The 24,044-nt window shown below is 49.6% G+C and overlaps 9 protein-coding genes across 9 annotated transcripts; 3 read left to right on the top strand and 6 right to left on the bottom strand.

The window, feature by feature from the left end:
- Nucleotides 1-507: 507 nt before the first annotated feature.
- Nucleotides 508-2,183, bottom strand: M437DRAFT_79708 (uncharacterized protein; the record flags this gene model as incomplete). The annotated part of the gene is made up of 2 exons (XM_041027229.1): nucleotides 508-1,816; nucleotides 1,870-2,183. 2 exons carry the CDS (start codon nucleotides 2,181-2,183, stop codon nucleotides 508-510), a joined length of 1,623 nt encoding a protein of 540 aa, XP_040884069.1.
- A 511-nt stretch (nucleotides 2,184-2,694) lies between these two features.
- On the top strand, nucleotides 2,695-4,899 carry M437DRAFT_61498 (uncharacterized protein; the record flags this gene model as incomplete). Its single annotated transcript, XM_041023946.1, has 3 exons — nucleotides 2,695-2,776; nucleotides 2,825-3,681; nucleotides 3,730-4,899. 3 exons carry the CDS (start codon nucleotides 2,695-2,697, stop codon nucleotides 4,897-4,899), a joined length of 2,109 nt encoding a protein of 702 aa, XP_040884068.1.
- A 689-nt stretch (nucleotides 4,900-5,588) lies between these two features.
- Nucleotides 5,589-9,859, top strand: M437DRAFT_61497 (uncharacterized protein; the record flags this gene model as incomplete). The annotated part of the gene is made up of 5 exons (XM_041023945.1): nucleotides 5,589-5,594; nucleotides 5,682-6,027; nucleotides 6,076-6,525; nucleotides 6,778-8,585; nucleotides 8,714-9,859. The coding sequence occupies 5 exons, from the start codon at nucleotides 5,589-5,591 to the stop codon at nucleotides 9,857-9,859; spliced, it is 3,756 nt and encodes a 1,251-aa protein (XP_040884067.1).
- A 1,710-nt stretch (nucleotides 9,860-11,569) lies between these two features.
- Nucleotides 11,570-12,917, bottom strand: M437DRAFT_37264 (PLP-dependent transferase; the record flags this gene model as incomplete). Its single annotated transcript, XM_041019596.1, has 2 exons — nucleotides 11,570-12,066; nucleotides 12,116-12,917. The coding sequence occupies 2 exons, from the start codon at nucleotides 12,915-12,917 to the stop codon at nucleotides 11,570-11,572; spliced, it is 1,299 nt and encodes a 432-aa protein (XP_040884066.1).
- Nucleotides 12,918-13,145: 228 nt separating this feature from the next.
- On the bottom strand, nucleotides 13,146-15,879 carry M437DRAFT_61495 (uncharacterized protein; the record flags this gene model as incomplete). Its single annotated transcript, XM_041023944.1, has 3 exons — nucleotides 13,146-13,241; nucleotides 13,349-15,653; nucleotides 15,713-15,879. 3 exons carry the CDS (start codon nucleotides 15,877-15,879, stop codon nucleotides 13,146-13,148), a joined length of 2,568 nt encoding a protein of 855 aa, XP_040884065.1.
- A 949-nt stretch (nucleotides 15,880-16,828) lies between these two features.
- On the bottom strand, nucleotides 16,829-17,645 carry M437DRAFT_38192 (Nep1-domain-containing protein; the record flags this gene model as incomplete). The annotated part of the gene is made up of 2 exons (XM_041019788.1): nucleotides 16,829-17,305; nucleotides 17,358-17,645. 2 exons carry the CDS (start codon nucleotides 17,643-17,645, stop codon nucleotides 16,829-16,831), a joined length of 765 nt encoding a protein of 254 aa, XP_040884064.1.
- Nucleotides 17,646-18,697: 1,052 nt separating this feature from the next.
- M437DRAFT_37956 (MFS general substrate transporter) lies at nucleotides 18,698-20,158 on the top strand (the record flags this gene model as incomplete). Its single annotated transcript, XM_041019748.1, has 1 exon — nucleotides 18,698-20,158. One exon carries the CDS (start codon nucleotides 18,698-18,700, stop codon nucleotides 20,156-20,158), a length of 1,461 nt encoding a protein of 486 aa, XP_040884063.1.
- Nucleotides 20,159-20,404: 246 nt separating this feature from the next.
- On the bottom strand, nucleotides 20,405-21,152 carry M437DRAFT_38287 (blue light-inducible protein Bli-3; the record flags this gene model as incomplete). The annotated part of the gene is made up of 3 exons (XM_041019807.1): nucleotides 20,405-20,565; nucleotides 20,625-20,931; nucleotides 20,991-21,152. The coding sequence occupies 3 exons, from the start codon at nucleotides 21,150-21,152 to the stop codon at nucleotides 20,405-20,407; spliced, it is 630 nt and encodes a 209-aa protein (XP_040884062.1).
- A 728-nt stretch (nucleotides 21,153-21,880) lies between these two features.
- M437DRAFT_70872 (DnaJ-domain-containing protein) lies at nucleotides 21,881-23,470 on the bottom strand (the record flags this gene model as incomplete). Its single annotated transcript, XM_041025586.1, has 1 exon — nucleotides 21,881-23,470. One exon carries the CDS (start codon nucleotides 23,468-23,470, stop codon nucleotides 21,881-21,883), a length of 1,590 nt encoding a protein of 529 aa, XP_040884061.1.
- Between the last annotated feature and the right edge of the window lie 574 nt (nucleotides 23,471-24,044).

Here is a 24,044-nt window from a genome sequence, read left to right as displayed (position 1 = left end):
GATTGCACACAAATGAACATCATGCAAGATTTGTCTTCGCAGCCTCTCTAGTTCGTCATTCATTCTCATTAGCTATGGCCAAGAGAACATATGACGATATATGTGTTGCATCCTTTGATCCACCTCGCAACTAAGGCAGCTAAAGGCCCTTCTATTCTGTCCCTGATTCGTACTGATAGTCTTCATCATCCCGGGGCAGAAACGATAGATGTGATTTGAAAGGAGAGTCCATAGCTGTGCATTGTTCTGATCAACTAAATCAGATCAATGCTAGCGAAAGCACAAAACAAGAAAAGTGGCGGGTGAAACAGGATGTGACCAAGAGACATAAATAAACCAATACTTATCATACACGAATAGAACTTATCATACACGAATAGAACTTATCATACACGAATAGAACTTATCATACACGAATAGAACTTATCATACAGAAACTCATCCCCTCATCACTTCCAATTCGTAATTCGTTTCCACTTACTCACACGACGGCAAAAGGCATAACCTCTAGTCCTCCTTCTTGTCTTCCACTTCCGGCGTGGGTGTGTACTGCTCTTCCTGAGCAATTGTGCGGTCAACCCATCCCTCGCCTCTCAATACGCCCATGCCTTTGCGAATCATGGCACCTCTGACAGCCTTAGGTTGTGTCTCATACAAGGCATTGATGAGCGCCAGACTAGCAGCAAATAGCATGACATCTCCACCTTTGACACCCTTCCACCATCCCCTCTTGACGCCAACTTTCCAGAAAGAATCAAGACTCATTCGTGCAGAGTAGATGAAACTGCTACGCTGACCTCTTCTAGCAACAAAAGCCCAGAGACCACCCAAGAAGCCACTGAGGAACCAGCGCTGTGTGGCCAAAGTGTTGCGAGGAAGGTATGTTGCAAACAGACAGATGCTTCCCCATGCTGTGCCGATAGAACCAGTAATGAAAAGAGACATGCGTAGGATCTTCGCGGCTAGGTGGTTGAGTTGTTGCATAGGGTTTTGGAGGAAAGATTTATAGGATATAAGGGCGAAGACAGCGTAGATGACTGTGAAGAAGCGGGCGGTAGAGGGGAAAGAGGCGATGAAATATTTGACATATGTTCGCATGCATGAAGGGTCGTTAGGATGTAGGAGAGCGCATGAGGTGTTCGTGATGGCAGGGTGTGCCGGGGCAGTGATGGGCGATAGATGCGAAATCGAGGCAGGTAGATGTTGTTTAGCGGCGGGGAAGAGAATGGGCGAAACGAAAGATGGCCAACGGAGGCGCGAGATGTCGGCCAGGCCATCGACGATGTCGAATGTGGCAGGCCAGGATTTGTCGGCGGGATATGTTGACGGACGTTGCTGAATGTATTCGGGGCTGCGTTTCAAGATGAAGCTGCCGAAGTTTGTGGGAAAGCAGTCTCGATCGAAGACGAAAGCGTGTAGAAGTTGGCCACAAGCAAATGGCATAAGCATCCAGCTTCCCACCCAATCCGGCTTGCCTCTCTTGCCCCAAATACCCTTCTCTTCCGCAGCATTGTAGGCGAATTCAAGCGAACGGCTGAAGGTGTAGATGGCGACACTGATGCGCAACTGAGAGGCGGGACACACTCCCAAGAAGAGGCCGGACAGTGCTGCGCCTATGGCAGGAGTGTATCGTGATGTCAAACCAAGACTGATGCGAGGATTGCGACGGCGGAAGGGACGAGCCGAGGGTTCGAGTAACGAAGCACGGAGGCGGAGGAAGAAGCGGTATAGTAGGCGGTGGAAGAGAAGGATGAGAGATAACGAGGCTGACAGGCGCAGGTTGGATGCTTTGGGACCAGTATTCTTTGTATTTGGGCTATTCCATTAGAGTCAGTACTGTGAAGAAGTGCTTGAGGATTGTTCGCATACCTGGAGGGCCGCAGTCTGCGCGATATGACATCCCATCCTTTGAGGGCGGCATAAGTCATGGCAAAGACGCGCAGACTGGCTCGTACTGTCGAGACAGTGGCATCGTGATTGGATTGTACTATGGCCTCGAATTTGCGCGGTGGAAGAGCGCGCTTCTGAACTGAGGGGGCGCGTGAAGCGAGGTATTGATGCAGTAGTTCATACTCTTTTGCACTGACGGTATAGCGAAGCGCATTGCGTGTGATGGGATCCAGCTTCTGTCGGCTGCCACTAGAAGCAGAGCTGGCTGCTGACGAAGAGGCCGACTGTGCCATGATTGATCGCCCTTCCTTCCAAAAACACCATGAACATCAGGAAAGGGCGACAGGGATGAGGGAGCGGATACTTGAACAAAACAAGCTTCCACTCCATCAAACCCACGAGACGCGCTGTGGAGAAGCCGAGGTTGACTGTTGACACCTCAGGGGTCCAACGACTCTTTCCATCGGAAAAGCATGCCGGGCAAGCTTTTGCGTTAGGCACAGTCGAAGACTGCCGAGCGAACCAATCTTGCTCGTTGAGGAAACCGCTGGATGCCTTGCTGCTGTTGTTGTGAGCCTGGAAATTGCATTTTGGGTGTTGCTGCCAATCACATGAAAGACCCTTGGACGCTCTTTCCTGGCCCTAGAAGCTGGAGGATGCAACGTCTGTGCCCTTGAATTATGCTTTGCAGTCTATGATGCTGCATGCATAGTCGCTGCCTGAAGCCTTCAGGTTGACCGACCCATGATATTTGACTACGAGAGTGAGATTTAATCTAAACAACAAATTTTTGCTGTCACCAACATGGAAGACGCGACCGTGAAAAGGTCTGCCGCTCCTCAATCCCCGGCCGCCGTGCCCCTGTCGTGCACCTTGTGCAGAAAGCGTGAGCCACTTCGACAAACGGTGCATACCTCTCTCTGACCACTTCTAGGTAAAATTAAATGTGATAAGCAGAACCCATGTTCCAACTGTGTTGCCGCACAAAAAGAGTGTGTGCCTGTTGTTCGCGCCAGATTGCCGCGTGGGAGGAACGGAGGTCGAAAGGGCATAAACTCAGAACTACGCAACAGAATCAATCGCTTGGAAGGCCTTGTACAGTCTCTCAATTCTGGCTTGCTACCCGATAATCCCAATCTTGACTCTGCGTCAATAAACACGCACACAAATAGCGACACTCAAGCATTGCCTTTTCCAAACCCCTCCTCAACCAAACCGCAGCCTTACGACTCGCGCGAGGCCACTCCCGATATCACAAGGTGGCCATTGGGTTCGACACTCTGGACTCAGCTGGCTCACGAACTTAACGATATTCACACAGTACTGGACAACGAAGACGACGATGACGATCGCGACGAAGACCTTGACTCGAGCCCACCTTCTGTACCTACAGATAGCAGTGGGACGCCTGGAGACTTGATTTTCACTTCGCAGGCAGCTATCGCTCCTGCCGTGTCAAACAACGATATATTGGAATACATCAAGATATTTCGACGAAACGTCGACTATATTCTGAAGTTCGTTCACCTACCCAGTTTCGAGAAGCTCTTAACAGCAAAGGAGCCATACCTCGGTCATCCACCAGATAGCCCAGCCACTCAGGCTCTGATCGCAAGTGCTTTCTATGCTTGCATCTGTAGCATCAGCAATTCTCATTGTTTATTCGTCTTCAACAAAAAAAGAGAGGATTTGAGGAATGAGTGGCAGCAAGCAACCTTCCAATGCCTTGCACAAGTTGAGCTCGTCAAAAGACCCAGCTTAGTGACTCTGCAGGCACTGTTGCTGTACATAGTGAGTTAGACATCAACATTTGAGACAACCTAGCTGACGTACTGGCAGGCAGCTGTAAGGTCACATCAGGATGATCAACAGAGCTGGATGTTGATCTCGCTGGCAGTCAGAATAGCTCAATCGTTACAACTACACCGCGAAGAATCCTACAACCGATTGCCTTGGGGCCAAGCTGAAGTGCGTCGTCGTACATGGTATACGTTGAAAGCACTAGACTATCAAGGCGCTATGGATCGAGGAAGTGATCTGGTGATCGTTCCGAGAGGATGGACGACCAAGCGTCCGACCCCTAATGTTGACTCGGATTTCGCGCTAGACACACCTGTCATCTCTCCGAGCGCTGAAACGCCAGTCAGCATGATTTTCTACAATATTCACTGCCACAGCAACGGGCTTCTAAGAGAGCTAAACTGGATTTTACCAGGTGAAGCAGAATTACCGCCTACACCGATGCAGAGTTCATGGGCTGTAAGACAGGAAGCAATTGCACGACTTGAGCGTACCTTTGAAGAGGATGTCATATCACGCATACCAGATAATGGCATATTCCGCTTTGCTTGCGTCAGTTTCACCAAGGTCCTCCTTAGATGCGCACAATTGTACGCGGTTCGGCCCCTCCAACGGCATCCCGCGTTGACCTTGCCTCCTCCCGAACATTTGAATATCTTACTCCTCGCGGTGGAAGCACTCGAAGTCAAGCGAGGCTTGCTGAGTGAGACTACTGAGCCATGGCACTGGGTTATCAAAGGCTTTGTAGATTGGCACGGCTTGGCTGTGTTGCTGGCCGAGTTGTGCAACCCTGATCAATATGATCCACAGCTGCTGGAAAGAGCATGGGCAGTTGGCCTGCTCTCGTTTAACGAACTCTCGGGGCAGATTGCAGAAGGAACACAAGGTCCCTTGTGGAAACCAATCAAGAAGTTGATGCGAGTTGCGCAGAGAAAGCGCCAGGAAAGATCTCCAGCAGCGCTGCCTGAGATTATACCAGGACCATCTGATAACTTCGTGGATGATTTGTCGACATACACAACCTCGGCAATGAATCTGATGCCAATGCATCCAGTCATGGATACCAACCAGAGCTGGAATGCTGTAGCCCCCGACCCGTTACAGGCATCGTGGTTCAATTGGCAATCCTTTACCGACGATGTCGCAGCATTAAATAATGGTTATACTTGGGGTGCAATGGACTTCGATCCGATCTTCGAGGGCTTGTGAGGCATGGGTAAGCGATCTACGTACGAACAATGTATTAGTATTCTCGTGGTACCTCTCTCAACCTAGAAGCACATCTCCACTTACAGTCTCATATCTCGCCGTCTCATGTGCTAAGCCACATAACGCGCATAGCCACAGGAATGCACAAAATACTATTAGGAAACAAGACAGTGTCCACCGAGAGGCGACAACTTATTGGCGTTCTTTGTACACGCCTCTGCTCTCAGAAACCCTTATGTCTTTTTATAGTGCAATACCTTGCTACCTGGAAGTACGATGAGATATACAACAGATTTTAGCAACGAGTATCAACGAGATCGGCAGACACGGCAAGCTGGTGTGACCCTGATTGCTGATCGGCCCAAGCTTTTTTGACCCGATGAATGTGTCTCCTCGCGCTCTCCTTCCTCACTCCCCATACTGAAAAAAAGAAGCTATCTAAATGCACAATGCTATCAGAAAAAGAAAACGTCCATTGAAAAGCGACGGCCTATCGGCTCTCGATGGACATGCTTCTGCTCCCGTAGACAATTGTGCCTTTCTATAGTGTGCTGTAGCCGCCCGCACTGCATTTGCTGACAAGGTTGTTCAGCCTTATATCCTTCGCACTTGCCGCCTTAATATATTTGATCTTGCCATCTTTCCCAGAATGAAACCACATTCGTTCCTGGAAGTCGCGCGCTCACACCATGGCGGTAAGTCAGGAAGTCATCGAGCTTAGTAGGCTTCTTGAATCTCGCTTTGCAGCTGAGGAAATCTCCCTCAATGATCATATATCGCAGTCGCATTCAGCAACAACATCTCTCAGTCCCGCGGATGAAATAACGATAGATAGCTGTCACAATCTGGTCTCCTCGGACGCCTCCGAATTCAATGATCATGCATCGTCAGTCGCCAAAGGACACGAGATCTCTGTCCATCAACTTGCCGAAGATGAGGATTCAAATCACCGTCCTGTCCATCATGTCCCTTGGGCACTGCGTCGGAAGCACTTGCTGTGTCTCATGGTGATGCTTGTTTCCATGATCATCGCTTTGGAAGTCACACAATACTTCTCAATAAGAAATCAAGGTCTGGCAACCACAACACAACAAATACACTATCTATGGACTTATGGGCCCACCGCTGGTAATGCTCAAATGCTGTATCCGATTTTCCCCAGCTGACTGCATTCAGTGTTCTCCGTTCTGGCAGTGTTTTGGGGAGCTCTCGAGTACCAAACAAAGATCACCATGCCTTGGAAACTGATGGCAGGTAGCCCTCGAACCGCCAAAGATACTCTGCTGCTGGACTATATTTCACCAAACCCGATCGTAGTGCTCTGGAAGTCCATGCGCGCGAAGCATTGGCCCGTTTTGGTCTCGGTCTTTGGCTCTCAATTGATCATCTTGGTCACCATCATCTCCACTGGCCTGTTTGTCTTGGAGTCTACGATAGTCCAGCAGAAAGAAGTTCCAATGACCGTGAGAAGATTTGACGACACCAATTTTGATGCTTCTCTCGTTGATGCACTGCCAGTGCTAGCTGTCTCGAGCATCATGTCGGGAAACATCTCGGTTGCGTACCCGTCGCACACGAATGAGTTCATCGCGATCGAACCATTTGCACCTGTTCGAAACATATCTGGTAAGTAGCGCTTCCCCGCGTGCTAAGGACAGTCACAATCGGACAAGTGGTCACTTTCCGATCTAAGGCACAAGTGTGCAGACACTCTGAACATGAGGTTGGCCAGGAAGACAGCTTTTGACAGAGTGCTTTCTGGGAGAACCATACTCTTTGTGAAAGCATTCCTCCATCTTTTCAGTCATACTGTGACAGTCTCTAGCATACGGGGGAGACAGAAAATCGTGCCAACGCTAGAATCTAACTTTGGCCCAGGATCCGAACTGTCTAAAGCTGCCAATGTCAATGTTTTCTTGGCGGGTCTAGATTGTCACCTTGGTCATGTTGCAAATGTCACAATGCTTGCCGAGGATGACAACTGGCAGTTGGTGGCCAATTTATCGGACTCGATCTGTACTACGAATGTCGTTAACCTCGGGGCACGTTACGATAGCGGTAATGCCACTATTGACGGGACCTGGAAGACTGTGGGTGCTGCATCGCTACAAAGCTGTCAGGAAAGTGGTAGTGTGGGCTCGGGGTCATTGGTACTTACCTTTGCACAAGCTATCAAACCAAAGAAGAAACCTCCTGCCTTTTACGAGAAAGGTAAAACGGAACAGCTACCCATGGGCTCATTTGAGTTCAATGCGACCGTGCTTTTCTGCACGCCGACAAACAACATGGAGCAGGCTTTAGTGACCACTAACTCTTCCGAAGCTATCCTCGATGTGGCTGATGGGCATACCGGTTCGATGCTCAATCTGTCGTCGTGGGATATGGCGTTAGCCTTTAACAACTCCGTTTCTAGCGCGACCAGATCTTTTACGAACAGGGATGACCTCGACCTTGCAGCAGGTATGGCGCCGTATGACACATACTTCAAGATTTTACAGGCCATATCACCTGGGGATACAGCAGACTATCTGAATCCCAACCTCCTCGAAGCAGATTCTCGGCGCCTCTTCACCGCTGTCTGGGCTCAGATTGCGAATCAACACCTTCTGTCAAACACGACTCAAGTAGATGTGGGCACGTATCGTGTCAATCAGCTTCGTCTTCTCCTCCGACCAGTCACATCGTATATAATGGAAGCTGGCATGGTAGCACTTTTGATATGCGCGCTCGTCATGCTCTTCATCAGACCCATAGTCCCAGATCTGGAAGGATTGCCATCTCCAGGTCGCATAGCCGCTATACTAGCCCGGAGCAAAGACTTGCTGTCTACGTTCAAGCACACCGGTGTTCAGTCTAAGCAGCATATGGAGCATTTGATTTTACAACATCGATACACCATGGACTCACAGCTCGACGGTAACACAGTGACTATCAAAGAGCTTCGATCATTTCCCACATCCGCGCTGCCAAGCAGAAGCATAAAATGGTGGCGACCTATGGCCCTCTCGGTGTGGATGCAGGTGCTTCTTCTGCTACTTCCACTCGCCGTTGTAAGCTCGCTGGAAATTACTTATCACATTTCAGTAAAGCATCAAGGACTGAGCGACGTTACAGATCGCGGGTATCTACACTACACATGGACCGTCATACCTGCTCTGATCTTGACAATCATCAAAACTCTCGGTCAGTCTCTAGCTTTCTCTATCGAGATCTTGGACCCCTACCTGGTCTTAAAGGCAGGTAGCGGTACTGCAAAACAAACTCTGTTCCATGACTACCTCTATCAGACATCTCTGTCTAGATGCCTAAGCAGTGTTCGGTTCGGCAGATGGGCAGTACTCAGCGTCTCGATATCAACACTACTCAGCCCATTTCTCACGATCGTCGTTAGTGGTTTATTCGAGGGACAGCCTGTAGCCCAATACCAGAGGCTAAAAACCGATGCTGTAGATCATTTGACGAACTTTGACAATATCTCTTATCAGAATTGCGAGGAATATGGATGGGAGCAGGCCACGCTGAATGCCGCTAACCTGCTTATCCAACAAGCGATTCCATTCCCGGAAGGGACCTTCGATGATTACATCTACCCATTGATGACGGCTGTCCCTCAAAACACAAGCACGACAGGAGTGTTCAATGCCTCGTCCATGTTTGCCATTACCCCAGGTTATCATCCCCACACGGTAAGCTGGTCACTGTGCTTTCTTCAAGATCCAAGCGCCACGTCTAGAAATAGTGAGAGGCCTTCTGACGTTAGGGGAGCTGTGCGATGTCCTCGATATCATGACAGTCTTTGCTGACTTATTCACAGGTCTGCGAAGCTCTAGACCCTTCTGAGTTTCAGTACACGTTGCGCAACGATGGATCCAACGACGGTACCTATTTGCCAAATGGGGAGCCATACTATTACTTTCTCAACTTCACGCACCCCGCCTTCACGGGCTGTGATTGTTCTTCACCACAATACACCAGCACATACTGCACCACATCAGATCTTTTATCACTTGGTGTGAAATTGGATCCGAACACCACTGTCTTTCAAGAAACAATGGACGTCGCATATGCCATTCCGCTCGGCTGGATGAAGTCAAAAGGATGGCCTAATTCCTCCGCGCTGGCTCACTCAAATCGTCAGTGTCCTAATATAACCATGATTTATGGCGATTGGGATCCACAGTCCAATACCTCAGTGAATCTAGGGGGCGTCGTATGCTATTACAACATGGAAGAGGCCCATCTCAACATCTCATATGCACTTCCACAACAGACTGTGACTGCAATTTCCTCTATGAATTCCTCACTTGTTCAGGCAGACCCTAGCTGCTGGCCCTTCAGCCTGTACAGCATCAACGACTATCTGGCAAACAATGGAACATCATCGTTTGATGGACTCTTCATGACTGCCTTGAATCGAAGTGACGAAAAGACGCTCTCTACTCCTGGCAATGCCGATGCCTTAGCAGGTCGAGTCAGCAAAATCTACGATACATTCTTGGCCCAATACTTCAGCCTCAACCTGCGCAACACCAACTTCACAACCGAAGTGTCTCACGTGCCGCTGACACTTGTTGACAATAGCCGCCAACGCTTGTTCCAGAGTCGTGTTTCCACAAGCATACTAGAAGGGTTACTTGGCATCATTTGGGTGTGCACAGTGATTGCACTTGTCCTCTTTGACAGTAAAGAGCTGCTTCCGAAGGACCCCTGCAGTATTGCAGCTCAGGCAAGTCTCTTTGCTGATTCTGATTTCATCGATATGATACCTCCTGGAGCGGAATGCCTTTCTGACAAAGAGCTTGCTGAGACGACTCCCTTCAAAGACCATCTGTTCAGTTTGGGGTGGTGGGAGAAGGAAGGTGAAGCGGAAAAGACTTTTGGTATTGATATTGGTCAGGCTGTCTCTATGGGTCAAGGGGATACACGGTGGACATGGATCAAGAGATTGCTTGGAGTGTAAGTCAAGGGTGGTAGAAGAAGGTTCAAAAATTTATCGAAGCCAACGGAAGAAGTCATCTGCGCGGCCCACTAAATCGCTCCTTACTGGTGGTGCGGGAAGCAAATTTCTTGATATGGACGGTTGGTGTTGGCGAGTGTCGGCTGATCTATCTTCGCAGATGACGAGTGTCGCTCCTTCCTAGAAGCGTGTTCAGAGCGACCTTTATCCAGTCACGTCACAAATATGCACGTGTATATGAGCAAATTTACTCAAGCAAAATTCTTCTTGGCCCCTTCTGTTTAGAAGCGCCTACCTCATTGTCTTTATTTTGCTTTTGTTCTTGATCACTCGACAATCCAAACACTGAAGTGTTGCAACCATGAATCTCGCGAACCTTCCGTATGAGGTCTTTACGGACTTCAGTAATTTCTGGCGGAAGCTGGTATTGATCAAGTGGAATTCATTCCATGAAGCAGGTTGCCACAGAACTTGGTCCATCGGCTCAAACGGTTCGTATATGCTTCCTGAAGAAAACGATTTGTCCTTTGGTAGTTCTAGTCTGACTGTTTCGGCACCTATCCAGTTTCCGACACGAAATGGGACTATCATGGCCCCAACACCTGGATCCGACGATCGGAAGGAGAAAAATCGAGCATCCAGATCAGCCATGGGATCAGTGAATCGCCTGGTGCAATGGAGCCCTCGCTCTGGTTTACCTGCGGAATGCTCCATAAGTATTCGCCTTACGATCACGAATTCATCCTGGACGCTTGTCGTGAAGTCATAGATGCTTTGACAGCCCATCGAAACAGGGCTATGTGCCACTGCGATCTCTCGTATATAGTGACGGGAGAATCACGCCAAAGGACGACTAGGTTGTGCACGAGTTCCAAGGTCGTGCATGCGAGTATCCGAAACGCCATCCATCTACATGACAGAATCTGTTGTTGCGGCTGTTTCAACGCTCTCAAGGATCTAGGCAAGAAACACCTCGTCGATGTTCAAGCACGCCCGGATTTGCGGAAGCACGTCATGCTAAAGGGTTGGACCGATGAAGACACGCTGTTCTCTCTGGTTGTTCTCTTCTGCATAATTGGTATAGTTGCTTCTTCGATCGCAGTTCCTTCCAGATGAGATCCCAAACCTGGATTTCCAATGAGAAGGATGGAATTCCGTTTCGGATTCAGCACGAATGTGGTAGCGAGTAGGTTTTGGACCAAGTCATCTCATTGATTATCTGATGTCTCTGATGACTTTCACGGTTCAAGGCCGCTATGGCCATCTACCTGATCGTCTGAGCCGCAGTTCCTGAAAAATCATTCCAATCCTGAGTTACTTCGAGTTGTGCGATACAGCTAGTGATATGTGCTTTCCAATCTATTCCAGCAGGTATGCTAGTAGAAGGGCTTTCAGGAGCTTCACGGGTGATTATATATGCAGCTCTGTGCAAGCTCATAGAAGAAGACCTATCAAAGACAAGGATCAGCATAGTTCAGAGTTCTGCAGAATCGTGGAGGATGATACTTACCAGTGTCGACGATAAAACTTTGGCATGTCCCAAGTTGTGTCGACAATTGTGATGTCAAATGCTGTCTGCAGTCAAATCGATTGTGCCCAAATAAACTTAGCCGGATGGCTTCTCCAATTGGGTTCCAGTGTCGAGTAGATCGAGAGGCGACACGTCAAATATGTAAGTGTAACATTATCTGATGAGTTCAGAAGAATCTCTAACTACAACTTAGCTAGTGTAAGCGTTGTCTTCTGTTCCACCCACGCAGTGATCCTTGCAACCAACGCCTCGACTTCTGCCCTCGTATTACCAGCATGCAAGCACACACGAATACGTTCGGAACCTAGTGGAACGGTCGGCGGTACAATGGGTCTGACTACAAAATTCTTCTCCTGGCAGAATTTGGCCAAACCTCGAGGATCTGAACTGAGCACCGAGAATATAGGCGAGGGTGGACACTCTTCAAGGACTTGAAGAAGGTGGCGCTGGTGATGTGGTAGGCTCGAGGTGAGAGCAAACAACCTTTTGCGCAAAAGACTGATAAGATCGAAGAGATGCGTGGCGAGTGCAGTACTCTTGTCGTTCCACAGAAATGTGTAGGCTGCTCTGATGGCTGCTAACGCTGGGAATGACAAGAAGGTTGTGTAGATTAGTGGTCGTGCGTAGTTGATCAAGTAATGCTTGATGAGCGGACTGCAGAGTATGATGGCTGCAAATGCTGGTCAGATATGATACCAACATGGTCAATCGCAGCAACGAGTACTTACCACCGTTACAAGCCATCGCCTTGCCAAAAGTATGCAAACGAATAGTGATCTTATCTTCCAATCCAAGCGCCGAGACCAACCCCCTGCCTTGTGGACCTAGAACGCCTGTAGAGTGTGCCTCGTCCACAATGATATGTCCATTACCGTTAGGTAGTAAGTCATTCACTATCTCAACAATCTCCTTTAGCGGTGCGACATCGCCATCCATGCTGTAGATTGCCTCGACGGCAATGAAAATGCTACGTCGTCCAGATTCGAATTTCTCATCCGAAGCGATACACCTCTTTAGCACAGCTCGCAGATCCTCGACAGAATTGTGTATGAAAGCAAAATTTGCTCCAGCTCGGCTAGCCCTCATGCCATCGTGCACGCTTGCGTGGATGTAGCTGTCATACACTACTATATCTCCAGGTTGTGGTAGAACAGAGAATAAGCCCGCATTAGCATCGAAACCAGAGTTGCACAGTAAACCATCTTCTGCACCGTGGAAAGCCGCGATATCTTTCTCCAATGCTTCTGCGTACTTGCTGTTGCCATCGAGCAGTCGTGAGCCGCCACTACCGAGAGGAAAGTCGGGACGGGCAGCTAATTCGCGAAGATAGAGATCCCGGAGAGCAGAAGAGTTGGATAGAGAGAGAAAATCATTGGAGCTGAAGTCGATGGCATTGGCAGCAGGAAGAGTCAGGTTGCGAAGTGTTGAAGCTTGTCGGCGCCGTGACAAAGCGAGGGCCAGACTTCTTTCCAGATGTGATGCCTGCGAGGCTGCGGCGGAGGACAGGCCTTGACTTGTTTTCTTCTCCATACTTGTCGTTAATCACGATGATATTTTGGCAGGTATGTGTCCAGTCGTTGTTCCCCAAAATTTCCTTCGTGCCTTATTTGAGGATTGACGTTCTTAACCTTTTATTGAATAATCAAAAAGAAGGAAACCAAACTCCAACACCGGATCCAGTGGTTCAAGGAAAGAAAGTAGATGTCTTTAGGCCGATCATGCTAATGGTCACTTCTGCAAAATCGATGAGTCGTATGTTCACCACAAAAATGGTCGGGGTCGATGCTCAAGGGAGCCTCGGCCCGATCGACATTTTGGCTTCTCCGAACGCGGCACCCCCAAGCCCTCCGAGACCTGCACAACCATCGAGTATACATATCGTTGAGCGATTGACATCAACGAGAATTATCTGGTTTTCTTGTTTGCTACCCCGCTCATCGTCCTCCGAAAGCAACACTAACAAAACTCCTCTGTCCCCTTTTCTCATCCTTCTCAATACCAGTCCTGCTTCTCGCATGCACAGGCAGACTAGCGACGCTGTATTTACTACTCCTCGATGGCTTGACAGTAGCATCACTATCCACTTCTGAGTGTCTACCAGATCGTCGCGAGCCTTCACCATGTAACGATCTTGATCTATGCTTCTTGCTTGAGCTCGATTTTCTGGACTCGCGGTCGTGGCTACGCTCACGGTGACGAGGCTCATCATGCTTATGGCGGCTGTGACGAGATGCAACGCAGGATATGCTATCATCCGGAGCCACAGTCTCAAGGTCGTCAATACGAGGGATTGGCTCGTCAAGGAGACTGCCTACAATGCTGGTCTTGCGTGACTCTGGCAATGGTACACCAGCGGCTGATGCTCCTTCATATACTGATGCTTGACGCCCGAGAATGCTGCCGATGATACTTCCTGCCCGAGACTCAGGCAGAGCAATCTGGTGAGCTGATATTGTCGAGTCAGCTCTGGACATTGGTAGAGGCCTCTCAACCGCCGACACCAAGGACGGTCTTCTGGAGTCTGGCAATGGCATATCTGCGCCTGAGACAATCGATGTTCTTCTTGAGACTGGCAAAGCGTACTCAGCGGCAGAAACCACTGACGTTTTTCTTGAACTCGGCAAGGGAACCTCCGCTGCTGAGACGACTGATGTCTTGCGAGATCCAGGTAGTGGTACACCAGCGGCAGACTCACAACGCGACCTATTGACTTGACTAGCCTTGATGGTGCTCGTATCAGAACCATCAAATGGCGATTCATCTCTGTGGCTAGTAGATTGGTGTCTCGATGATCTCGTCGATGTCGTAGAACGATGTCTGGATGAACTACGATGTCTACGTGATCGATCCCGGGAGGTTTCTCGGTAATTGCTTCGGCGACCTACAGTCGAATGTTCCCGATGCTTGCTAGAGCGATGAGAGTGCCTGCTGGCTCGGTCGGGAGAGATGTCTCCTCGCTCATCTTGGTGAGGTTTGTGAGAATATTTGCTATGCTTGTTTTTGCTCGAATGTACCGAGTACATGCTCATAGCACTGTCGCGACGTGCAACCACAAGATCTTGTGGTGGCCATTCTTGAGCTTGTGCCGGAATGTATTCAATTTGACGATCTGTGTTGCAGACAGATGGAGGCGAGGTAACTGTCCGACGAGTCACTATGGATGGCCGTCGACTTACTTCAGAAGCTGGAACGTATTCGATGTGTCTTTCAGTTAGTGCTCTTGAATGTTGTCCTGACTGAGATCTTGATGGGCTTTGGACAACAACTTGCGACGCTGGTAGATAGACTGCCTCAGACTTTTCAGTCTTCTTGCTGGCTCTCGAGGTAGGTGCCAGAGAGACGTAGGTCGGGCTATGATAGCTCTTGCTGTCGATTGGCTGAGGTTCGGGAGCCGCTTCAATGGCTCGCACCGAGCGTGTCTTGTGTGATCGGAGTGGAATTTCGGACTCAACATCGCTGAATTGCTCCATCACTCTGGACGCAACCACAGAATCCGTGGTACTATAGTTACGATGAACTCGTGTCCTCGGCCGTGAAGCCACGGTCTCAGCTCTTTGTTCGGGCACTCTGCTCGCCTTTGCTGTTTTGCTCGTTGTCGCGGAGCTCAATACGGTCTTCGCCTTGCTAGTCTGAGCTTGACTCGGGACGATCTTGCTAGGTGCCTTACTGGGTGCTCTGCTCGACGCAGATTTCATACTCATAGCTTCAGCAAAATCTGCTTCCTGTTGTGCACTATCTTGTTCGCTCTTAACCATAGCATACGCGACTGCTGCACCTGCTGCTGCTCCGAGGATAGTGCCTATGATGGCTTTCCCGGTGATTTGAAATCCAGATTCGGAGCTTGAAGTTGATGCGGTGGGCATTGACGGTTTCCTGGTAACACTCGGAGCATTGGATCGAGTTGTTGTTTCGACGACGCTTGATGGGGATATACTCTCAACATCAGGCTGATTTCGGTGTGCCGATACAAAGGTCGTTCTGTCCTCATCACCCAGGACATTCACGATGCCTCTTCTCCATGTCAGAACACGGCTGCCTCCCGAGGTTGTAGTGTATCTGTCATCGTCATCCACTTGGTGATAGATTACTTCGATGCTATTGCCGTCTAGGTCGAGTACTGCAGCGTTGAAGATGCAATCATTACAGCCTCTAAAGGCAGGTGCGCCATTCGGTTGTCCGCCAGCGGTGAGTGCGGCTGCGTAGAAGTCTCTCACCGCCGATCTGCTAGTTGCGGAAAATGCCACATGTGCGTTACTACGAGCAATACTGTGACAATCTTTGTCAGCCCGATCACTAGAGGCTACCGCTCTCAACCAAGTTCTCACCCAGGTAGTTCAGGGCTCAGGAAGAAGTCAGCGTCGTCGGTGCCGAAACCAACAGAGTCGCCTTGGTTGCCAACGTATTTGTATCCAAGAGGTTGGAGTGCTGAGAGAAAGAAGGAGCACGCAGAAGGTACGTGAGAAACAGTCAATCCAACATGTGATACTGGCATGGCAGGCTTTGCACAATGGATGACCAGAGTTGAAAGGAGATGAGGGCAGAGATATATGATTCAGCCAGATATGCCAATCAGTCTCATGACTTACATGATCAATGGGCCAAGCGGCCATATCGACTCGATCACGGACACGTTGAGTTCGCGTCTAGACTACTGCACGCTCTAGAGTTTCTACAGTATGCGGCTGAAGAGGAATTGTTCCTGCGGCCGGAAGACGCGCCTCGGTAAGGTGGACAGCAGACAGGTGAACATAGTAGGCGGGTCCGGCCGGGAAGAGATACAGCGCCAATAGAAACCTAGGCAATGATCGCCTATATAATCGACCGTCTGTGCGGCGGCAGATCAGGAGCGGTATGCGCATGGTGAACGTGCCACGTAGAAAGGGCGTGCTTCATGCAAGCTAAATAGAGTGACAGCTTAGCAGACGGCAAATGCCCCAGTTGGTGAAACTATGCCGACCAGTGATCGCACCAACATTATCCGAAAAACCCCGTCCAACGAGAGATTGTCAAGTGGCCGAAGGCTTACGATAGTCTGCCAGGTCACGCGTAAGCCGGCCAACGTATCAGAAATAAGACATGTACTTGATCGAAGCAGGAACGACTCTGAGCGATGGAAGGTGAAGCTTGTTTTATTCTTTGACTCTATTAGTCAAATCAGAGAGTGTGACTTGACAACTCAACTGGACCCTGTTGACTATCCAAACCGAATATCCTGCAGACAAGCATCAAGAATAGACCCAGCGCTATACGAAGAGTACTAGCAAGCGATTGGTGCATGTGCGCTTTAGGGATCGATGAGCTGTATTGACGGCAACCGTCCAGCGAAAGCGCAATGATGCAGTAGAATCTGGCGCCGTCCACGTTTTGCTGGATAGGCGGCGTTCTGTGGGTTGTTATTGGAAAGTGAGATTCGTAGCATGTTGGAGACGATCGTTGCGAATCTAGATGACGTCCCAGACTTCTTCGGCGGCGTGGCAGAATCTGCTGCAGGCAACACTAGCACTCAAGCTGAAGTTGCTGATACTGATCGAGTCATCCTTGAACTCGTCTGCGAAGTTGTCGTTGCCCTTGGCCATAGCACCGACAAAGACGCAAATGCTCTCCTTGGGGGCGAGATCGCCGATGTAGTCGCTTACACGAACGACGGGAGCGTCGAAACTCAGAGTGACCTTGCGGCAGTTGGGAGGGAGGTGGTCGGTGATGGGGTTCTTGATAACTTTCAATAGCTTCTCTTGCGATGTAGTAGATCGAATGGAGAGCCTGTGGAGGAGCTGGACCATCAAACCAGCGAAACGCTTGAAGGTACGGGGAATGCGAACGGTGGGGCTGACTTCGATCAAGACACCCTTGGCTGTGTGAATGTAGATTTGTAGTTTGCCGGCCTTGTTGAGAGGCGAGTCGAGAAGAGTAAGGAGACACTGCGCGTTGGTCAGGAGTGAAATCAGAGACGAGAAGAAAGAAATGAGCTACCTGGTGAGTGATGTCGGGACGGGCGTCTGAGATGTCGCGGTTCATCTTGCGCATGACACCAATGTGCTCGTCGCTGTTGAGCAACGAGTACTTGTCGTCCTTGGCACCACCACGGCCGCCAGATGAGGCCTTGTATGTCTCGAGACTGGCATTGGAAAGCACGACGATGAGACGCTGCGAGTCTTTGTCGCTCGAAGGGATGGGAACGTGCTGCTCGGCTACGAGCTGAGGCAGGGATGGAGGTGGGAGACTTTGGGTGCCTTGAGGATCAGGATTGATGTCAGCCATGGCGAGGTTCTTGTTGGAAGAACTTCTTGAAACACTATGTGACGGTTGAGCAGCAACAAGTGTGCGTGTTGGAAGGGGATAGTGATGGTAGGAAGTTGCGCGGGCTTGTAGTGATGGTGGTTGGTGTTGTTGCTGCGATGGGAGAGATTGCAATGATTGCAGTGACTGACGCTGTCTCTTGGATTCACGGCCCTCGAAAGAAGAGCGTCTGCGCACTGCCGAACTCGAGTCTTCACTGCCTTCGGCATGCTCCTGGCCGGCGATCGGCTGCTCTTCCTTGATCATGTCGCTCATTTTGTCCTAAGAATGCTTGATTACTGTTTCTGCTTCTGGTCGATTTGCAAAGGCTTTCGGCGTCTTTTATCCAAAACTGGCTCGAGATGGCTGGAAAAATATTTTCTCGGTCTACGGATATCGCGAACAAGCGCGCAAGTAGACTCTAGTCACGTGAGGTATCCTTCGTCCTCTTATCGCACCTTCCTCATACGAGTTTACCCACCACCACCCGAGATGTAGAAAAGTGTCATCTCACCCACCGGCATACCAAACATGCTGTCTTTGTCACTCGAGTTCTAGCGAGCCCATTGCTCTAGGGTGTGATGCTCAGACTCGCCTCTCACATCAGCAATGGGACAAGAAAGGCCAAGATTCGGCGCTTTGAGAGTACAAGAAGCGCCGTCGTGTTAGTCTTGCACAAAAATTTGGCATAAAATGGTTGACCTCTCTGACGGCGTGATCGGTATGTCACGCCTCAGAAGAACACCAGTGCTACCCCAAAGGCGTAGTAGCGCCGACAAAGAGTCATCGTCTCAATTTATCATCCGGTCTTCGCTCTCAAGAATGCACGAGAGGAACTGGATTTCCAAGCAGCCATATACCACCTTAATTCACTTCGAAGCGTTGTGAAATTAGCTCCGTGCAAGCAGCGATAAATTTTTCTTCGGCTGATATCCTTTTCTTCCCTGCGGGAGAACATCCGTAGAACAAAGTCAATTGCCGTTAACGAAACTCTCAATCAGTTGTCTGTTCAGACAATGACCATACCCATCATCATGGATGACAACGAATTTCACTTCAAGAACAACAAGGTTACTTCTACTGGTACCTCAACCCAGCGACTGGAAATAGATCCTGTCGCGGAGAAAAAACTGGTTCGCAAACTCGACCTTTCAATCATCCCACCTGTCACATTACTATACTTGTTCAGCTTCCTGGATCGTGTCAACATAGGAAATGCTCGTCTTTACGGATTGGAAGAGGACCTCAACTTGTCATCTGACCGATACCAGACTGCAGTGTCTCTACTTTTCGTTACATACCTTCTCTTCGAGGTGCCCTCGAACATTATCTTGAAACACTACTGCCGTCCTTCGAGATGGATAGCTTTCATCTCTGTATGCTGGGGAATTGTTGCGACGTTGACTGGTATCGTGCAGTCCTTTGGAGGTCTCATTGCTTGTAGATTGCTTCTGGGACTCTTCGAATCGGGTCTGTTCCCTGGATTGGCAGTATATCTCTCCTTCTTCTACACCAAGAGGGAGATCGGACTTCGAATCGGCTACCTTTTTGTCAGTGCAGCATTAGCTGGTGCATTCGGAGGTTTGCTGGCCTATGGTATTGGTCACATGGATGGGGTTGCTGGCCAGAGTGGGTGGCGCTGGATCTTCATCCTCGAAGGCATACCAACCTTTGTTCTCGGCATCGCTTGTTGGTGGTGGCTAGCCGACGGTCCAGAGACTGCCTGGTTCCTGAACCAAGAGGAGAAGAAAATTATGGAGATTCGCCGATTGCAACAAGTCGGTGTGACCGATGAATTCGCCTGGCGAGACGTGCGCGCCGGTCTCAAGGACTGGAAGATGTGGGCATTCTGTTGCGCTCTGTTCGGCGCTGACACCATGCTTTACGGCTACTCAACATTCTTGCCAACCATCATCAAAAACATTGACCCAACATACTCAAGCGCCTTGGTTCAAGTCCTCACCATCCCTTGCTATGCTGTTGGTGCTATCAGCTATCTAATCATGGCACGCATCTCAGACTGGTCACAAAAACGCGGCGTTTATACCATTATTTTCGGCGTCATCTCTATCGCCGGCTATGCTATGTTGATCTCAGACGGTGGCTCAAGTGTCCATTACGCTGGCTGTTTTCTGGTCGCCTTGGGTCTGTACGTTGCTGTCGGTCTCCCTATCGCTTGGCTACTGGCCAACAACCCTCGGTTTGGCAAGCGCACCACAGCTACTGGCTTGCAACTCATGTTTGGCAACTGCGCTGGCATCATGTCATCTTTTCTGTATCCCAAAGAGGAAGGGCCTCGGTTCATCAGAGGTCATGCTGTCTCGTTGGGCATGGTGTCGTTTGCCATGATTGTTTATGCCTTCATGTGGTGGTTCTTCAGCCATGAGAACAAGAAGAGAATCAATGGCGAGCGTGATTACAAGATTGAAGACATGAGCGAGGAAGACATTACTGATTTGGGTGATGAGAACCCCAAGTTCCTTTACTCTATCTGATGAAAGTGTGATGGTGCATGTGTAATGACGAGTATATATAATACAGGGTTTAATAGAAGGCTTACTTGGATATGGACATTGACTTGCTCACTACAACCACCATGGCATGTATCACAGTTTAGGTGCGGGAAATGGTCATTGTCATCAAAACTCGTATGAATTGACTGTGGATTCTCAATCACAGTTTCGAAGAACTGCATCGTTCAGTTTTTGTTTATCGTCATCATCGTGAAAGTAGAGCAATATTTACGAGCTCATGCTGGAGTGCTGCTGTCTGGCCTGAGTAATCTCATCCTCCTTCATCTGTCTGAGGTTGCCAGTGTTGGCAACTCCGCCAGTGACGTTGGCAGCGACAACTTCCTTGAGATAACCGAGAGCACCAACGTTAGTCTTGTAGTACGAGATGTCTATATCGAGTCAGTCTTCCGTCCATGGAACATCATGCAGGGTAAGAAGGTCAACATACACTTGCTCTTAACCTCAATCAAGCTCATTCTCGGGTCCTCAGCAGTACCATTGTGAACACCATCACCAAGATCACCGAACCAAGCTGCAGCACCACGGCTCCAGACCTCCTTGATACGGGGATCGCTGTTGGAAGCGGTAGTAGCAGTACCAGATACCGAGATCCAGTCCTGGCTCTTGGAGTCTTGGAATGAAACGTTGACTTCCTTGTTTGCTTCAATGTCCTTGAACTTTTGCGAGTGTGCGTTGGCGAGGAAGAGGAAGTCGGGGCCGGTTCGCTTGGCTAGGGCCATGGAGCGGGTGACGGGCTGGAGGTGTCTGTTAGTATGAAAGTCATGGCGTGGCGATGTAGTTGAGGGAGACTTACTCCAACACCAGGACGGTATGTGCCTAGGAGACCAATCTTGAGGCCATCCACGATCTGGTAGAACTCCTCGAATTTAGTCGAGAAGTCGGCTTCATCCCACTGTCTCATGACACTAGGGTCATTCTTCTCGGTGATGTCCTGAGGCTTGACGTCGGAAGGCATGTTGTATATGTATTTTGAAACGTTGAAATGATTAAAAGTTGTCGTATATATGAGAGACTCTCTAATACAGCAGAGCAACCATTGTTTATATACCTGCCTTCGGAATCCGATCCTCCAAACACGCAAATCGATGACAGAGCTTCAGATGCATGACGAGCGGTGATATCACTGATGCATGGCATCACCAGTTTTCGTTCAAGTATCAAAATCCGAGGCGCATTCAATGTCCGAAGACTTCTCCAGTAGGGACTATGTAGCTACACGTAATGTTTGTAGGGTAAGAGTCGGTAGGGTAATTTGGTGCAGACATAAATAGTGATGGCGGTGATGGGTCGATTTTGCTAGCGTGGTTCACGCACAGTCGCTCCGTTCGCCGATCATTTGCCCATCAAGGTCGGAAAGTTTAATCATTCACACAACGTGTACGCAGGACTGTTGAGGCTCAAATAATATGCTGAAATAAGGATACAAGGCATCGAAGCGATTGGCTCCTGCTTTGAATGCAACTTGGGAATTCCCTCATTTCTTGAGAAAGCATTGTGGTGTCTTAGTATGGCAAGAAACGATCTAAGAGATAGGAAGCTGTATTATTGCTTCAGACAAACGACAAGAGTAAGGAACTAGCCAGTCAACAGAAACTGGATAGCACGAAAAAGGACCAATGGTATAATCACCCATGAGATAACGCCTCCAAGTAATGCAACGCCAAAACCTAAAACAATGTTCTCCTAGAATGGGAAGCCTCCGCCAGGGAATTGGAATCCTCCTTGCTTGAATTGGAAGTTACCACCACCTCCTCCGCGTTGATGGAAGAATTGCTGGTGGCCACCGCCGCCTGGGAAGCCAAATGGTTGGCCCTGGAAGGGGTTGCCTTGTTGAGATTGGTCGTTAGGATCGTCGCCGCGATCGAACCTGGCCTTGAGCTCTGGGTCTGAAAGAACTTCGTATGCCTCATTGATCTCAGCCATCTTCTTCTGTGCTTCCTCGGGGCTGATACCCTTCTGCGCAGCCTTGTCAGGATGATGCTGGACTGTCAGCTTGCGGTAAGCTTTCTTGATTTCTCGCTCATCAGAGTCTCTGCTAACACCGAGAACCTTGTAGTAGTCTTTTTGCTTCGATCTCTTGAGTAATGTGTGAGCCTTCTGCAACAGTTCTTGGACCTTTTGCGAGTTCTGGTGGTGTTCCTTGGCTTGGTTGAGAGTCTGGATCGCAGGTTCAAACTCGTCGGCGTCTATTTGGCGTGTAGCTTTGCCAATCAGGGCTGGAAGACAGTTGGGGTTGTGGGTCAAAGCCTCGTCACAGTACGGCTGAGCCTTCTTGAGGTTGTTCATCTCCGTGTAAGCCTCGCAGGTCAATTCGACCAAGTCATTGTACAAACGGTCGGGAGCGTTCTTGTGAATGAGACCCTCATCGCGGTATTGCTGTGTGGCATCTTTGACGGTCTTCAAAAGTCCCTCGTCGTCGGTGGTGGGGACCAGCATGTTGACAGCGTTTACGTATCTCCTCTTCTCCATGGCTTCCTTCATCTTCTTTAGTTGCTTGTCGATGGCTTTTTCGGCTTTCAGGAGTTTCCTGCAAGGCTTGGAATCGGGATCTGAGTGGAGACACTTCTTGACTTGGCCCATACCGTTGACAGGTTCGTTGAGAGCGTAGAATGATGTGGCAGAGATTTGGAGATGTTCACTCGAGCCAGAAGAAACCTGAGCGATGTGCATCAGGTCGCTAAGAGCCTCGACAATATCGCCCTTCTCAAACCGACACTTTGCTCGAGTGTGTCTCAGATCCATAGCAGCTGCAGCGACCAAGACTGCAATGTCGGCTTGTGCAGTACAGTCAGCCCAGTGACCCTCTTTTTCTGCCTTCTTGGCCAAAGTGGCAGCATTTTGAGCGTCGAGCAGTTCGCGAATCTCGTCTCCATCTTTCTTTCCAGCGGTCTCGTAGTCGGTCTTTGCACCAGCCCAGTCACCGTTCCTGCTCTTGATCTTTGCTCGCTGGACTAGAGCACCTTCGAAAGTAGGCTTGATGGATAGGACGCGGTCGAAGTCGTGGCTGGCCTGGGAGTGCTTTCCGAGCTGGAGATAGGCAGCACCTCGGCGGAAGATGGTGAGATAGTTCTGAGGATCACGAGTGATGGCGACGTCGTAGTAGGTCAAGGCATCCTGGCCGTTGCCTTGGGCGAGAGCAGCGGTAGCGGATGAAATCAATTGCGAGACAGGGACGTCGGCGGGAATATCGCTAGCACTCAAGGCTTGAGCGAGTGGAAGACTTGTCAAAGCGAAGGCGGCACCCAGAGCCAGAGTCTGCAGCGGGAGAATCATGGCGACGACAGCGAGTAGCGATAATCAACAAAACATGAATAACTGTTCGTCCGCTCCAAGGAAGCCAGAAGTTCAAGCATGTGAAAGTGCCACTTGGACTGTTCAAGGCGCTGTTGCTACCGAACAGATGCCACGTTGCCTAAAGCCAGGAGACTGCGGACGACAAGCTCACCTCCGACAACTTTTAATCGTCTTCTTCAAGTGCAACTTGTTCTACTGCCAGGAACATAGCCTTTGGGTTATTTGTGATCCGAAATGCCACATCTGTCTCATTGTCTTAGCCTAGCCACAAGCTATACGAATGACCTCTCTCTACTTGTCCAGTTCAGCCTACGTTCGCTAGACAACGTTCGTTGAACATATCGACCCCAGACTCTCACCGTATTGTCCGTATCGTATCCCACTCCGCGGCGAACGATAAGACGTCATGAGACTACGTCTTGCTCTCGTGCGAGTCCATCCGTCACACATCACCTATTCTGTATCCTGAGATTTTCCTTTGATTATCGTCTGATCTTCGTGAGCTTCGGAGCGTACCTCAAAGCAATCGTCGATTTGCTTCCTCACACTACGT

The sequence above is a fragment of the Aureobasidium melanogenum genome (assembly GCF_000721775.1).
Source record: "Aureobasidium melanogenum CBS 110374 unplaced genomic scaffold scaffold_1, whole genome shotgun sequence".
NCBI lineage: Eukaryota > Fungi > Ascomycota > Dothideomycetes > Dothideales > Saccotheciaceae > Aureobasidium > Aureobasidium melanogenum.
The sequence above is the reverse complement of the archived record's forward strand: the minus strand, read 5'-3'. Positions and strand labels throughout refer to the sequence as shown.